Raw genomic sequence first — 17,809 nt, forward strand, 5'->3', positions numbered from 1 at the left:
TGTACAAGAATATAACTACTATAATACTGCTCCTATGTACAAGAATATAACTACTATAATACTGCTCCTATGTACAAGAATATAACTACTATAATACTGCTCCCTATGTACAAGAATATAACTACTATAATACTGCTCCTATGTACAAGAATATAACTACTATAATACTGCCCCCTATGTACAAGAATATAACTACTATAATACTGCCCCCTATGTACAAGAATATAACTACTATAATACTGCCCCCTATGTACAAGAATATAACTACTATAATACTGCTCCTATGTACAAGAATATAACTACTATAATACTGCCCCTATGTACAAGAATATAACTACTATAATACTGCTCCTATGTACAAGAATATAACTACTATAATACTGCTCCCTATGTACAAGAATATAACTACTATAATACTGCTCCTATATACAAGAATATAACTACTATAATACTGCTCCCTATGTACAAGAATATAACTACTATAATACTGCTCCTATGTACAAGAATATAACTACTATAATACTGCCCCCTATGTACAAGAATATAACTACTATAATACTGCCCCCTATGTACAAGAATATAACTACTATAATACTGCCCCCTATGTACAAGAATATAACTACTATAATACTGCTCCTATGTACAAGAATATAACTACTATAATACTGCTCCTATGTACAAGAATATAACTACTATAATACTGCTCCCTATGTACAAGAATATAACTACTATAATACTGCCCCCTATGTACAAGAATATAACTACTATAATACTGCTCCTATGTACAAGAATATAACTACTATAATACTGCCCCCTATATACAAGAATATAACTACTATAATACTGCCCCTATGTACAAGAATATAACTACTATAATACTGCTCCCTATGTACAAGAATATAACTACTATAATACTGCTCCTATATACAAGAATATAACTACTATAATACTGCTCCCTATGTACAAGAATATAACTACTATAATACTGCCCCCTATGTACAAGAATATAACTACTATAATACTGCTCCTATGTACAAGAATATAACTACTATAATACTGCCCCCTATATACAAGAATATAACTACTATAATACTGCTCCTATATACAAGAATATAACTACTATAATACTGCCCCCTATGTACAAGAATATAACTACTATAATACTGTTCCTATATACAAGAATATAACTACTATAATACTGCTCCCTATGTACAAGAATATAACTACTATAATACTGCCCCTATGTACAAGAATATAACTACTATAATACTGCCCCCTATGTACAAGAATATAACTACTATAATACTGTTCCTATATACAAGAATATAACTACTATAATACTGCTCCCTATGTACAAGAATATAACTACTATAATACTGCTCCCTATGTACAAGAATATAACTACTATAATACTGCTCCCTATGTACAAGAATATAACTGCTATAATACTGCCCCCTATGTACAAGAATATAACTACTATAATACTGCCCCCTATGTACAAAAATATAACTACTATAATATTGCCCCTATGTACAAGAATATAACTACTATAATACTGCCGCTATGTACAAGAATATAACTACTATAATACTGCTCCTATGTACAAGAATATAACTACTATAATACTGCTCCTATGTACAAGAATATAACTACTATAATACTGCCCCTATGTACAAGAATATAACTACTATAATACTGCCCCCTATGTACAAGAGTATAACTACTATAATACTGCTCCCTATGTACAAGAATATAACTACTATAATACTGCTCCCTATGTACAAGAATATAACTGCTATAATACTGCCCCCTATGTACAAGAATATAACTACTATAATACTGCCCCCTATGTACAAGAATATAACTACTATAATACTGCTCCTATGTACAAAAATATAACTACTATAATATTGCCCCTATGTACAAGAATATAACTACTATAATACTGCCGCTATGTACAAGAATATAACTACTATAATACTGCTCCTATGTACAAGAATATAACTACTATAATACTGCCCCCTATGTACAAGAATATAACTACTATAATACTGCCCCCTATGTACAAGAGTATAACTACTATAATACTGCCCCTATGTACAGGACTGTGATTTGTACAGTGACTTTCTCTTCTTTTCTCTGCAGTTCTAGGTGTCGATGATGATCCGGTTCCTGATTGGCTTCCTGCTTCCGGCCGGGGTCTTCGCCGCTCCCCCCCCCATTAATCGGTTGGCCCTGTTCCCTGATAAGAGCGCCTGGTGTGAGGCTAAGAACATCACGCAGATTGTGGGGCACAGCGGCTGCGAGTCCAAGTCTATCCAGAATAGGTAATTGAGCGGTGTGAGCTCCTGTACTCCAGTCACATCCAGAGCTGCAGACACCTGCGCAGTGTTCTGCCTGCAGGGGGCGCTCTCGTGCATGCTCCGGATGGCGTTGCCTTGTCTGTGGATGCTGTCACCACATTTGCCCCTTTGCTTTCAGGGCCTGCCTGGGTCAGTGCTTCAGTTACAGCGTCCCCAACACGTTCCCGCAGTCTACGGAGTCCCTGGTGCACTGCGACTCCTGTATGCCGGCCAAGTCCATGTGGGATGTGGTGAGTGTCACATATCGTGGGGGTGTCACCCACTACCAGAACCCCCCACAATCAGTCTATGCTGACGCACCCAAAATCTACAAACGAAAAATAAATATATGGACATCCCCTTTAAGGGAACCTGTCCCCAGGTGTAGACCCTATAAACCACCCCCCCCGCCTTGTGTAAGATGGTTCTGAACTGATAGTCATTACCCCCAGTAGTGCTGCATACCTTACATGGCGCCTCTTTGGAGCCTGCTGGGAGTTATAAGAGCCTCCAAGTGTCCTACTGAGGGTCGGGTAATGCCCAGAGGACACTTTGAGGGTCGGGTAATGCCCAGAGGACACTTGGAGGGTCGGGTAATGCCCAGCGGACACTTGGAGGGTCGGGTAATGCCCAGAGGACACTTTGAGGGTCGGGTAATGCCCAGAGGACACTTTGAGGGTCGGGTAATGCCCAGCGGACACTTGGAGGGTCGGGTAATGCCCAGCGGACACTTGGAGGGTCGGGTAATGCCCAGAGGACACTTTGAGGGTCGGGTAATGCCCAGAGGACACTTGGAGGGTCGGGTAATGCCCAGAGGACACTTGGAGGGTCGGGTAATGCCCAGCGGACACTTGGAGGGTCGGGTAATGCCCAGAGGACACTTGGAGGGTCGGGTAATGCCCAGCGGACACTTGGAGGGTCGGGTAATGCCCAGCGGACACTTGGAGGGTCGGGTAATGCCCAGAGGACACTTGGAGGGTCGGGTAATGCCCAGCGGACACTTGGAGGGTCGGGTAATGCCCAGAGGACACTTGGAGGGTCGGGTAATGCCCAGCGGACACTTGGAGGGTCGGGTAATGCCCAGCGGACACTTGGAGGGTCGGGTAATGCCCAGAGGACACTTTGAGGGTCGGGTAATGCCCAGAGGACACTTGGAGGGTCGGGTAATGCCCAGCGGACACTTGGAGGGTCGGGTAATGCCCAGCGGACACTTGGAGGGTCGGGTAATGCCCAGAGGACACTTGGAGGGTCGGGTAATGCCCAGAGGACACTTTGAGGGTCGGGTAATGCCCAGAGGACACTTTGAGGGTCGGGTAATGCCCAGAGGACACTTGGAGGGTCGGGTAATGCCCAGAGGACACTTGGAGGGTCGGGTAATGCCCAGCGGACACTTGGAGGGTCGGGTAATGCCCAGAGGACACTTGGAGGGTCGGGTAATGCCCAGCGGACACTTGGAGGGTCGGGTAATGCCCAGAGGACACTTGGAGGGTCGGGTAATGCCCAGCGGACACTTGGAGGGTCGGGTAATGCCCAGCGGACACTTGGAGGGTCGGGTAATGCCCAGAGGACACTTGGAGGGTCGGGTAATGCCCAGCGGACACTTGGAGGGTGTTATATTACCCAGCGGACGATGTTAGGGGGAGATCTGATCTTTTGGGGGCGGTGCAGAGCCCCCCATACTCGGGGTCCGTGAAGGCTGCCTTCCTCCTTGGACATCTATGTGTCACACTGCTCCCTCAGGTCTTGTGCGGTATTACAGGGGGGGTCCCACCTGCTCTTTGGGGTCCTCCGCCATTCTCCCTCCCCTCTACCCCTGATTGATGACTCCTTCTGTTTCCTGTGTGCCGGGGCAGGTCACGTTGGAGTGTCCCGGGAACGAGGAGGTCCCCCGGGTGGACAAGCTGGTGGAGAAGATCCTGCGCTGCAGCTGTCAGGCCTGTGGCAAGGAGCTGAGCCAGGAGGGCGCCATGTTTAACGTCTACCTGAACACGGCGGAGGAGGCGCTATCCCCGGCCGAGAACATCGGACGACACCAGCATCGACAGGAAGAGGAGTCTCCACCGGCCGCTCAGCGGGACGGCGAGAGCGAGGAGTGACGGCGGGCGCACCGCCCAAAGACTGGTCTGCCTGCAGCCGACATGACAGACTCAGCCAAAGACTGGTCTGCCTGCAGCCGACATGACAGACTCGGCCCCGGGGCCTCCGCACGGACTACAGGTCTCCTCCGACCGTCCGCTGCCGCTTCTCTGCCAGGGTCACCCCTGAACCCTGACACCTCCAGATATAACCTGCACACCCGCCACATACGCATCCTGTGCTCCAGTCACATCCAGAGCTGCACTCAATAACCTCTACCACGATGCACCGCAGCAGAGTGCGACCATACAGGCTCCTGGCTGCAGCTCTGGGTGTGACTGGAGTATAGAACATGTTACTGGACATTATAAGCCGCGGAGCTGCACCCCAGGACGTATAATCACTCACCACCGACGGTGCCTTCACTGCGCAGACATTAACCCGTGACCCTCCGGGGTACAATGATGGGGGTCGTCATCCAGCTGTGTTCTTACCTACTGCTCTCTGCCTGTGACATGTCAGTCTTCACTGCCATTTATTTGCATTGTCTTCATGAAATGGATAAGCAAGTGCTATCGATGCTGCCCTCTAGTGGACAGTGCTGGACCTGCAATGTAAATGGCGGTAAGTTTAGGTGACTGTGCAGGAAACCATTGCCATCTTTTCTATGGCGCCTCCTACTGGCCGGGATTGGGAACTGCAGGCACCTGCACCGTCGTCCTCCATGACAGGTGTCACTCAGTCACCGACGCAGGATCCACATCGACCAATGGAGACGCCTGTAAATGCTGAACGCTTTGTATATAGGAGCCAAGAGTTTATAATAAAGATTTACAAGAGGATTGTCGTCCGCAGGGGGAAAGTCTGTGATTGCGTCTGGTTCATAAAGTCCTCCACTCACAGCCAGAGCTGCATGCAAACTTCTGCTGCTCACAGTCCGTGCTTTATGAGCATTTTTGCAACGTTTTCACTGGTGGTTTTTTTGTTTCCCTTTCATTTGAAAAGGGGAAAAATGCTGCAAAAATGCTGAAAGAATAAACGGGCTGTGTCTGGCCGGTGTCCTGGGAAAGCAGACTGCACGAGTGCATGCAACAGCATATAAAGCCCTGTTCACACTGCGGTTCTGTCACTGCAGTCTATGGCTCCACGCCCTGCAGAAACACAGTGTGAACAGGCGCTGATGTAAAACGCAGACATGAGACATAAACTGACAGTATTATATATATGTATCCACGGTAAATGCACAGACGGAGGGTCCGACATGATGATGAGGGGGGCACAGCACAGACAGGACTGCAGGCTGCCGGGACAGAGAGCCGGGCTGACGCGGGACTGCGGAGCATGGACGGCATCATACACTGTGAACAATGCGAGAAGCAACGAGTACGGATACAAAAATAATCACAAAGTAACAAGAAATCAATGTAAGAAATATAAAAGCGACAGATAAATGATGAGTATTACACTCCGGGGGGTGCCGGGACCCCGACGCGCGCTACGGCTGCATGACTTCATGTGGGGAATGATGGGTGGAGTTGTCCTTTGAACATGGAGGTTATTTTGCGCTGCACGTCCTGCAGACGCTGATACATTTCGGGCCAGGGGTCGGGGGGCCGCGGTCGCCTCATTTGTAACAGATGGGGAAACTTCGTCTCCATCCGCAGATCATCTCCAATCAGTTACCAAGAAAGTTTGGTGAAAGTCAATGACTTCGGTGTAATCATCTCCCCGCGTCTTCACCGCAGCCACAAATCCTCCATGGACCGCACCCGGGACTTCAACCCAGCAGCACAGAGTATTTCAGGACAGGAGGGAGCTGATCTTATAGAGCAGGGTCCTCAGCAGCACAGAGTATTTCAGGACTGGAGGGAGCTGATCTTATAGAGCAGGGTCCTCACCAGCACAGAGTATTTCAGGACAGGAGGGAGCTGATCTTATAGAGCAGGGTCCTCACCAGCACAGAGTATTTCAGGACTGGAGGGAGCTGATCTTATAGAGCAGGGTCCTCAGCAGCACAGAGTATTTCAGGACAGGAGGGAGCTGATCTTATAGAGCAGGGTCCCCAGCAGCACAGAGTATTTCAGGACAGGGGGGAGCTGATCTTATAGAGCAGGGTCCTCAGCAGCACAGAGTATTTCAGGACTGGAGGGAGCTGATCTTATAGAGCAGGGTCCTCACCAGCACAGAGTATTTCAGGACAGGAGGGAGCTGATCTTATAGAGCAGGGTCCTCACCAGCACAGAGTATTTCAGGACTGGAGGGAGCTGATCTTATAGAGCAGGGTCCTCAGCAGCACAGAGTATTTCAGGACAGGAGGGAGCTGATCTTATAGAGCAGGGTCCCCAGCAGCACAGAGTATTTCAGGACAGGGGGGAGCTGATCTTATAGAGCAGGGTCCTCAGCAGCACAGAGTATTTCAGGACTGGAGGGAGCTGATCTTATAGAGCAGGGTCCTCACCAGCACAGAGTATTTCAGGACAGGAGGGGGCTGATCTTATAGAGCAGGGTCCTCAGCAGCACAGAGTATTTCAGGATAGGAGGGAGCTGATCTTATAGAGCAGGGTCCCCAGCAGCACAGAGTATTTCAGGACAGGAGGGGGCTGATCTTATAGAGCAGGGTCCTCAGCAGCACAGAGTATTTCAGGATAGGAGGGAGCTGATCTTATAGAGCAGGGTCCCCAGCAGCACAGAGTATTTCAGGACAGGAGGGCGCTGATCTTATAGAGCAGGGTCCCCAGCAGCACAGAGTATTTCAGGACAGGAGGGAGCTGATCTTATAGAGCAGGGTCCTCAGCAGCACAGAGTATTTCAGGACTGGAGGGAGCTGATCTTATAGAGCAGGGTCCTCACCAGCACAGAGTATTTCAGGACAGGAGGGGGCTGATCTTATAGAGCAGGGTCCTCACCAGCACAGAGTATTTCAGGACTGGAGGGAGCTGATCTTATAGAGCAGGGTCCCCAGCAGCACAGAGTATTTCAGGACTGGAGGGGGCTGATCTTATAGAGCAGGGTCCCCAGCAGCACAGAGTATTTCAGGACAGGGGGGAGCTGATCTTATAGAGCAGGGTCCCCAGCAGCACAGAGTATTTCAGGACAGGAGGGAGCTGATCTTATGGAGCAGGGTCCTCAGGAGCACAGAGTATTTCAGGACTGGAGGGAGCTGATCTTATAGAGCAGGGTCCTCAGGAGCACAGAGTATTTCAGGACTGGAGGGAGCTGATCTTATAGAGCAGGATCCTCAGCAGCACAGAGTATTTCAGGACAGGGGGGAGCTGATCTTATAGAGCAGGGTCCCCAGCAGCACAGAGTATTTCAGGACAGGGGGGAGCTGATCTTATAGAGCAGGGTCTCCAGCAGCACAGAGTATTTCAGGATAGGAGGGAGCTGATCTTATAGAGCAGGGTCCTCAGCAGCACAGAGTATTTCAGGACTGGAGGGAGCTGATCTTATAGAGCAGGGTCCTCAGGAGCACAGAGTATTTCAGGACTGGAGGGAGCTGATCTTATAGAGCAGGGTCCCCAGCAGCACAGAGTATTTCAGGACAGGAGGGAGCTGATCTTATGGAGCAGGGTCTCCAGCAGCACAGAGTATTTCAGGATAGGAGGGGGCTGATCTTATAGAGCAGGGTCCCCAGCAGCACAGAGTATTTCAGGACAGGAGGGAGCTGATCTTATAGAGCAGGGTCCTCAGGAGCACAGAGTATTTCAGGACTGGAGGGAGCTGATCTTATAGAGCAGGGTCCTCAGCAGCACAGAGTATTTCAGGACAGGAGGGAGCTGATCTTATAGAGCAGGGTCCTCACCAGCACAGAGTATTTCTGGACAGGAGGGAGCTGATCTTATAGAGCAGGGTCCCCAGCAGCACAGATTATTTCAGGATAGGAGGGAGCTGATCTTATAGAGCAGGGTCCCCAGCAGCACAGAGTATTTCAGGACAGGAGGGGGCTGATCTTATAGAGCACAGTCCTCAGCAGCACAGAGTATTTCAGGACTGGAGGGAGCTGATCTTATAGAGCAGGGTCCTCAGCAGCACAGAGTATTTCAGGACAGGAGGGAGCTGATCTTATAGAGCAGGGTCCCCAGCAGCACAGAGTATTTCAGGACAGGAGGGAGCTGATCTTATAGAGCAGGGTCCTCAGCAGCACAGAGTATTTCAGGACTGGAGGGAGCTGATCTTATAGAGCAGGGTCCTCAGCAGCACAGAGTATTTCAGGATAGGAGGGAGCTGATCTTATAGAGCAGGGTCCCCAGCAGCACAGAGTATTTCAGGACAGGAGGGAGCTGATCTTATAGAGCAGGGTCCCCAGCAGCACAGAGTATTTCAGGACAGGAGGGAGCTGATCTTATAGAGCAGGGTCCTCACCAGCACAGAGTATTTCAGGACAGGAGGGGGCTGATCTTATAGAGCAGGGTCCTCAGCAGCACAGAGTATTTCAGGATAGGAGGGAGCTGATCTTATAGAGCAGGGTCCCCAGCAGCACAGAGTATTTCAGGACTGGAGGGAGCTGATCTTATAGAGCAGGGTCCTCACCAGCACAGAGTATTTCAGGACAGGAGGGGGCTGATCTTATAGAGCAGGGTCCTCAGCAGCACAGAGTATTTCAGGATAGGAGGGAGCTGATCTTATAGAGCAGGGTCCCCAGCAGCACAGAGTATTTCAGGACAGGAGGGAGCTGATCTTATAGAGCAGGGTCCTCACCAGCACAGAGTATTTCAGGATAGGAGGGAGCTGATCTTATAGAGCAGGGTCCCCAGCAGCACAGAGTATTTCAGGACAGGAGGGAGCTGATCTTATAGAGCAGGGTCCTCACCAGCACAGAGTATTTCAGGACAGGAGGGAGCTGATCTTATAGAGCAGGGTCCTCACCAGCACAGAGTATTTCAGGACAGGAGGGCGCTGATCTTATAGAGCAGGGTCCTCACCAGCACAGAGTATTTCAGGATAGGAGGGAGCTGATCTTATAGAGCAGGGTCCCCAGCAGCACAGAGTATTTCAGGACAGGAGGGGACTGATCTTATAGAGCAGGGTCCTCACCAGCACAGAGTATTTCAGGATAGGAGGGGGCTGATCTTATAGAGCAGGGTCCTCAGCAGCACAGAGTATTTCAGGACAGGAGGGAGCTGATCTTATAGAGCAGGGTCCTCAGCAGCACAGAGTATTTCAGGACAGGAGGGAGCTGATCTTATAGAGCAGGGTCCTCAGCAGCACAGAGTATTTCAGGACAGGAGGGAGCTGATCTTATAGAGCAGGGTCCTCAGCAGCACAGAGTATTTCAGGACAGGAAGATGCTGATCTTATAGAGCAGGGTCCCCAGCAGCACAGAGTATTTCAGGACAGGAAGATGCTGATCTTATAGAGCAGGGTCCCCAGCAGCACAGAGTATTTCAGGACTGGAGGGAGCTGATCTTATAGAGCAGGGTCCCCAGCAGCACAGAGTATTTCAGGACAGGAGGGAGCTGATCTTATAGAGCAGGGTCCTCACCAGCACAGAGTATTTCAGGACAGGAGGGAGCTGATCTTATAGAGCAGGGTCCTCAGCAGCACAGAGTATTTCAGGACAGGAGGGAGCTGATCTTATAGAGCAGGGTCCTCAGCAGCACAGAGTATTTCAGGATAGGAGGGGGCTGATCTTATAGAGCAGGGTCCTCACCAGCACAGAGTATTTCAGGATAGGAGGGAGCTGATCTTATAGAGCAGGGTCCTCAGCAGCACAGAGTATTTCAGGACAGGAGGGAGCTGATCTTATAGAGCAGGGTCCTCAGCAGCACAGAGTATTTCAGGACAGGAGGGAGCTGATCTTATAGAGCAGGGTCCCCAGCAGCACAGAGTATTTCAGGACAGCAGGGGACTGATCTTATAGAGCAGGGTCCTCAGCAGCACAGAGTATTTCAGGATAGGAGGGGGCTGATCTTATAGAGCAGGGTCCTCACCAGCACAGAGTATTTCAGGATAGGAGGGAGCTGATCTTATAGAGCAGGGTCCTCAGCAGCACAGAGTATTTCAGGACAGGAGGGAGCTGATCTTATAGAGCAGGGTCCTCAGCAGCACAGAGTATTTCAGGATAGGAGGGAGCTGATCTTATAGAGCAGGGTCCTCACCAGCACAGAGTATTTCAGGACAGGAGGGAGCTGATCTTATAGAGCAGGGTCCTCAGCAGCACAGAGTATTTCAGGACTGGAGGGAGCTGATCTTATAGAGCAGGGTCCCCAGCAGCACAGAGTATTTCAGGACAGGAGGGAGCTGATCTTATAGAGCAGGGTCCCCAGCAGCACAGAGTATTTCAGGACTGGAGGGAGCTGATCTTATAGAGCAGGGTCCCCAGCAGCACAGAGTATTTCAGGACAGGAGGGAGCTGATCTTATAGAGCAGGGTCCCCAGCAGCACAGAGTATTTCAGGACAGGAGGGAGCTGATCATATAGAGCAGGGTCCCCAGCAGCACAGAGTATTTCAGGACAGGAGGGAGCTGATCTTATAGAGCAGGGTCCTCAGCAGCACAGAGTATTTCAGGACAGGAGGGGGCTGATCTTATAGAGCAGGGTCCTCAGCAGCACAGAGTATTTCAGGACAGGAGGGAGCTTATCTTATAGAGCAGGGTCCCCAGCAGCACAGAGTATTTCAGGACTGGAGGGAGCTGATCTTATAGAGCAGAGTCCCCAGCAGCACAGAGTATTTCAGGACAGGAGGTGGATGATCTTATAGAGCAGGGTCCTCAGCAGCACAGAGTATTTCAGGACAGGAGGGAGCTGATCTTATAGAGCAGGGTCCTCAGCAGCACAGAGTATTCCAGGACAGGAGGGGGCTGATCTTATAGAGCAGGATCCCAGCAGCACAGAGTACTTCAGGACTGGGGGGGGGGGGGGGGGGGGGGGGCTGATCTTATACAGCAGGGTCCCCAGCAGCACAGAGTATTTCAGGACAGTAGGGGGCTGATCTTATAGAGCAGGGTCCTCAGCAGCACAGAGTATTTCAGGACAGGAGGGAGCTGATCTTATAGAGCAGGGTCTCCAGCAGCACAGAGTATTTCAGGACAGGAGGGAGCTGATCTTATAGAGTAGGGTCCCCAGCAGCACAGAGTATTTCAGGATAGGAGGGAGCTGATCTTATAGAGCAGGGTCCCCAGCAGCACAGAGTATTTCAGGACAGGAGGGAGCTGATCTTATAGAGCAGGGTCTCCAGCAGCACAGAGTATTTCAGGACAGGAGGGAGCTGATCTTATAGAGCAGGGTCCTCAGAAGCACAGAGTATTTCAGGACAGGAGGGGGCTGATCTTATAGAGCAGGGTCCTCAGCAGCACAGAGTATTTCAGGACAGGAGGGGACTTATCTTATAGAGCAGGGTCCCCAGCAGCACAGAGTATTTCAGGATAGGAGGGAGCTGATCTTATAGAGCAGGGTCCCCAGCAGCACAGAGTATTTCAGGACAGGAGGGAGCTGATCTTATAGAGCAGGGTCCCCAGCAGCACAGAGTATTTCAGGACAGGAGGGGGCTGATCTTATAGAGCAGGGTCCTCAGCAGCACAGAGTATTTCAGGATAGGAGGGAGCTGATCTTATAGAGCAGGGTCCTCACCAGCACAGAGTATTTCAGGACAGGAGGGAGCTGATCTTATAGAGCAGGCTCCTCAGCAGCACAGAGTATTTCAGGATAGGAGGGAGCTGATCTTATAGAGCAGGCTCCTCAGCAGCACAGAGTATTTCAGGACAGGAGGGAGCTGATCTTATAGAGCAGGGTCCCCAGCAGCACAGAGTATTTCAGGACAGGAGGGAGCTGATCTTATAGAGCAGGGTGCTCACCAGCACAGAGTATTTCAGGACAGGAGGGAGCTGATCATATAGAGCAGGGTCCTCAGCAGCACAGAGTATTTCAGGACAGGAGGGAGCTGATCTTATAGAGCAGGGTCCTCACCAGCACAGAGTATTTCAGGACAGGAGGGAGCTGATCTTATAGAGCAGTGCCCCCAGCAGCACAGAGTATTTCAGTACAGGAGGGAGCTGATCTTATAGAGCAGGGTCCACAGCAGCACAGAGTATTTCAGGATAGGAGGGAGCTGATCTTATAGAGCAGGGTCCTCACCAGCACAGAGTATTTCAGGACAGGAAGGAGCAGATCTTATAGAGCAGGGTCCCCAGCAGCACAGAGTATTTCAGGACAGGAGGGAGCTGATCTTATAGAGCAGGGTCCCCAGCAGCACAGAGTATTTCAGGACTGGAGGGGGCTGATCTTATAGAGCAGGGTCCTCAGCAGCACAGAGTATTTCAGGATAGGAGGGAGCTGATCTTATAGAGCAGGGTCCTCACCAGCACAGAGTATTTCAGGACAGGAGGGAGCTGATCTTATAGAGCAGGGTCCCCAGCAGCACAGAGTATTTCAGGACAGGAGGGGGCTGATCTTATAGAGCAGGGTCCTCAGCAGCACAGAGTATTTCAGGATAGGAGGGAGCTGATCTTATAGAGCAGGGTCCTCACCAGCACAGAGTATTTCAGGACAGGAGGGAGCTGATCTTATAGAGCAGGCTCCTCAGCAGCACAGAGTATTTCAGGATAGGAGGGAGCTGATCTTATAGAGCAGGGTCCTCAGCAGCACAGAGTATTTCAGGACAGGAGGGAGCTGATCTTATAGAGCAGGGTCCCCAGCAGCACAGAGTATTTCAGGACAGGAGGGAGCTGATCTTATAGAGCAGGGTGCTCACCAGCACAGAGTATTTCAGGACAGGAGGGAGCTGATCATATAGAGCAGGGTCCTCAGCAGCACAGAGTATTTCAGGACAGGAGGGAGCTGATCTTATAGAGCAGTGCCCCCAGCAGCACAGAGTATTTCAGTACAGGAGGGCGCTGATCTTAAAGAGCAGGGTCCTTAGCAGCACAGAGTATTTCAGGACAGGAGGGAGCTGATCTTATAGAGCAGGGTCCCCAGCAGCACAGATTATTTCAGGACAGGAGGGAGCTGATCTTATAGAGCAGGGTCCTCAGCAGCACAGAGTATTTCAGGACAGGAGGGAGCTGATCTTATAGAGCAGGGTCCTCAGCAGCACAGAGTATTTCAGGACAGGAGGGCGCTGATCTTATAGAGCAGGGTCCCCAGCAGCACAGATTATTTCAGGACAGGAGGGAGCTGATCTTATAGAGCAGGGTCCACAGCAGCACAGAGTATTTCAGGATAGGAGGGAGCTGATCTTATAGAGCAGGGTCCTCACCAGCACAGAGTATTTCAGGACAGGAAGGAGCAGATCTTATAGAGCAGGGTCCCCAGCAGCACAGAGTATTTCAGGACAGGAGGGCGCTGATCTTAAAGAGCAGGGTCCTTAGCAGCACAGAGTATTTCAGGACAGGAGGGAGCTGATCTTATAGAGCAGGGTCCCCAGCAGCACAGATTATTTCAGGACAGGAGGGAGCTGATCTTATAGAGCAGGGTCCTCAGCAGCACAGAGTATTTCAGGACAGGAGGGAGCTGATCTTATAGAGCAGGGTCCTCAGCAGCACAGAGTATTTCAGGACAGGAGGGCGCTGATCTTATAGAGCAGGGTCCTCACCAGCACAGAGTATTTCAGGACAGGAGGGGACTGATCTTATAGAGCAGGGTCCTCACCAGCACAGAGTATTTCAGGACTGGAGGGAGCTGATCTTATAGAGCAGGGTCCCCAGCAGCACAGATTATTTCAGGACAGGAGGGAGCTGATCTTATAGAGCAGGATCCTCAGCAGCACAGAGTATTTCAGGACAGGAGGGAGCTGATCTTATAGAGCAGGGTCCTCACCAGCACAGAGTATTTCAGGATAGGAGGGAGCTGATCTTATAGAGCAGGGTCCTCAGCAGCACAGAGTATTTCAGGACAGGAGGGCGCTGATCTTATAGAGCAGGGTCCTCACCAGCACAGAGTATTTCAGGACAGGAGGGCGCTGATCTTATAGAGCAGGGTCCTCACCAGCACAGAGTATTTCAGGACAGGAGGGAGCTGATCTTATAGAGCAGGGTCCTCAGCAGCACAGAGTATTTCAGGACTGGAGGGAGCTGATCTTATAGAGCAGGGTCCCCAGCAGCACAGAGTATTTCAGGACAGGAGGGCGCTGATCTTATAGAGCAGGGTCCTCACCAGCACAGAGTATTTCAGGACTGGAGGGAGCTGATCTTATAGAGCAGGGTCCCCAGCAGCACAGAGTATTTCAGGACAGGAGGGAGCTGATCTTATAGAGCAGGATCCTCAGCAGCACAGAGTATTTCAGGACAGGAGGGAGCTGATCTTATAGAGCAGGGTCCTCACCAGCACAGAGTATTTCAGGACTGGAGGGAGCTGATCTTATAGAGCAGGGTCCCCAGCAGCACAGAGTATTTCAGGACAGGAGGGAGCTGATCTTATAGAGCAGGATCCTCAGCAGCACAGAGTATTTCAGGACAGGAGGGAGCTGATCTTATAGAGCAGGGTCCTCACCAGCACAGAGTATTTCAGGACAGGAGGGAGCTGATCTTATAGAGCAGGGTCCTCAGCAGCACAGAGTATTTCAGGACAGGAGGGCGCTGATCTTATAGAGCAGGGTCCCCAGCAGCACAGAGTATTTCAGGACAGGAGGGAGCTGATCTTATAGAGCAGGGTCCTCAGCAGCACAGAGTATTTCAGGATAGGAGGGAGCTGATCTTATAGAGCAGGGTCCCCAGGAGCACAGAGTATTTCAGGACAGGAGGGGGCTGATCTTATAGAGCAGGGTCCTCACCAGCACAGAGTATTTCAGGACTGGAGGGAGCTGATCTTATAGAGCAGGGTCCTCACCAGCACAGAGTATTTCAGGACAGGAGGGGACTGATCTTATAGAGCAGGGTCCTCACCAGCACAGAGTATTTCAGGACTGGAGGGAGCTGATCTTATAGAGCAGGGTCCCCAGCAGCACAGAGTATTTCAGGACAGGAGGGAGCTGATCTTATAGAGCAGGGTCCTCACCAGCACAGAGTATTTCAGGACAGGAGGGAGCTGGTCTTATAGAGCAGGGTCCTCAGCAGCACAGAGTATTTCAGGACAGGAGGGCGCTGATCTTATAGAGCAGGGTCCCCAGCAGCACAGAGTATTTCAGGACAGGAGGGAGCTGATCTTATAGAGCAGGGTCCCCAGCAGCACAGAGTATTTCAGGACAGGAGGGAGATGATCTTATAGAGCAGGGTCCTCAGCAGCACAGAGTATTTCAGGATAGGAGGGAGCTGATCTTATAGAGCAGGGTCCTCAGCAGCACAGAGTATTTCAGGATAGGAGGGGGCTGATCTTATAGAGCAGGGTCCCCAGGAGCACAGAGTATTTCAGGACAGGAGGGGGCTGATCTTATAGAGCAGGGTCCTCACCAGCACAGAGTATTTCAGGACAGGAGGGCGCTGATCTTATAGAGCAGGGTCCCCAGCAGCACAGAGTATTTCAGGACAGGAGGGAGCTGATCTTATAGAGCAGGGTCCCCAGCAGCACAGAGTATTTCAGGATAGGAGGGAGCTGATCTTATAGAGCAGGGTCCTCAGCAGCACAGAGTATTTCAGGATAGGAGGGAGCTGATCTTATAGAGCAGGGTCCTCAGCAGCACAGAGTATTTCAGGACAGGAGGGAGCTGATCTTATAGAGCAGGGTCCCCAGCAGCACAGAGTATTTCAGGATAGGAGGGAGCTGATCTTATAGAGCAGGGTCCTCAGCAGCACAGAGTATTTCAGGATAGGAGGGAGCTGATCTTATAGAGCAGGGTCCTCACCAGCACAGAGTATTTCAGGATAGGAGGGAGCTGATCTTATAGAGCAGGGTCCTCAGCAGCACAGAGTATTTCAGGATAGGAGGGAGCTGATCTTATAGAGCAGGGTCCTCAGCAGCACAGAGTATTTCAGGATAGGAGGGGGCTGATCTTATAGAGTAGGGTCCCCAGCAGCACAGAGTATTTCAGGATAGGAGGGAGCTGATCTTATAGAGCAGGGTCCTCACCAGCACAGAGTATTTCAGGATAGGAGGGAGCTGATCTTATAGAGCAGGGTCCTCACCAGCACAGAGTATTTCAGGATAGGAGGGGGCTGATCTTATAGAGCAGGGTCCCCAGCAGCACAGAGTATTTCAGGACAGGAGGGCGCTGATCTTATAGAGCAGGGTCCCCAGCAGCACAGAGTATTTCAGGACAGGAGGGCGCTGATCTTATAGAGCAGGGTCCCCAGCAGCACAGAGTATTTCAGGACAGGAGGGCGCTGATCTTATAGAGCAGGGTCCTCACCAGCACAGAGTATTTCAGGATAGGAGGGAGCTGATCTTATAGAGCAGGGTCCTCACCAGCACAGAGTATTTCAGGATAGGAGGGGGCTGATCTTATAGAGCAGGGTCCTCAGCAGCACAGAGTATTTCAGGACAGGAGGGGGCTGATCTTATAGAGCAGGGTTCCCAGCAGCACAGAGTATTTCAGGACAGGAGGGCGCTGATCTTATAGAGCAGGGTCCTCACCAGCACAGAGTATTTCAGGATAGGAGGGGGCTGATCTTATAGAGCAGGGTCCTCACCAGCACAGAGTATTTCAGGATAGGAGGGAGCTGATCTTATAGAGCAGGGTCCTCACCAGCACAGAGTATTTCAGGATAGGAGGGGGCTGATCTTATAGAGCAGGGTCCCCAGCAGCACAGAGTATTTCAGGACAGGAGGGAGCTGATCTTATAGAGCAGGGTCCCCAGCAGCACAGAGTATTTCAGGATAGGAGGGAGCTGATCTTATAGAGCAGGGTCCCCAGCAGCACAGAGTATTTCAGGACAGGAGGGAGCTGATCTTATAGAGCAGGGTCCCCAGCAGCACAGAGTATTTCAGGATAGGAGGGAGCTGATCTTATAGAGCAGGGTCCTCAGCAGCACAGAGTATTTCAGGACAGGAGGGAGCTGATCTTATAGAGCCGGGTCCTCACCAGCACAGAGTATTTCAGGACAGGAGGGCGCTGATCTTATAGAGCAGGGTCCTCAGCAGCACAGAGTATTTCAGGACAGGAGGGGGCTGATCTTATAGAGCAGGGTCCTCACCAGCACAGAGTATTTCAGGACAGGAGGGCGCTGATCTTATAGAGCAGGGTCCTCACCAGCACAGAGTATTTCAGGATAGGAGGGAGCTGATCTTATAGAGCAGGGTCCTCAGCAGCACAGAGTATTTCAGGACAGGAGGGGGCTGATCTTATAGAGCAGGGTCCTCACCAGCACAGAGTATTTCAGGACAGGAGGGCGCTGATCTTATAGAGCAGGGTCCTCACCAGCACAGAGTATTTCAGGATAGGAGGGAGCTGATCTTATAGAGCAGGGTCCCCAGCAGCACAGAGTATTTCAGGATAGGAGGGAGCTGATCTTATAGAGCAGGGTCCTCAGCAGCACAGAGTATTTCAGGACTGGAGGGAGCTGATCTTATAGAGCAGGGTCCTC

The 17,809-nt window shown here is 50.6% G+C and overlaps 1 protein-coding gene across 1 annotated transcript in view; it reads left to right on the top strand.

Moving 5' to 3' along the window:
• The window catches only part of NBL1 (NBL1, DAN family BMP antagonist), a 64,164-nt gene extending 58,904 nt beyond the window's left edge, over positions 1 to 5,260 (top strand). The window contains exons 2-4 of the mRNA XM_073656202.1: positions 2,146 to 2,327; positions 2,482 to 2,593; positions 4,196 to 5,260. Coding sequence (XP_073512303.1) covers positions 2,158 to 2,327; positions 2,482 to 2,593; positions 4,196 to 4,438 — 525 coding nt within the window. The 5' untranslated portion in view covers positions 2,146 to 2,157 and the 3' untranslated portion in view covers positions 4,439 to 5,260. The remainder of the gene's footprint in view (positions 1 to 2,145; positions 2,328 to 2,481; positions 2,594 to 4,195) is intronic.
• The last annotated feature ends 12,549 nt before the right edge of the window (positions 5,261 to 17,809 follow it).

The sequence above is a fragment of the Phyllobates terribilis genome, unplaced genomic scaffold (genome assembly GCF_046119375.1).
Source record: "Phyllobates terribilis strain yellow unplaced genomic scaffold, ASM4611937v1 Scaffold_12__6_contigs__length_324123572, whole genome shotgun sequence".
Taxonomy (NCBI): Eukaryota; Metazoa; Chordata; class Amphibia; order Anura; family Dendrobatidae; genus Phyllobates; species Phyllobates terribilis.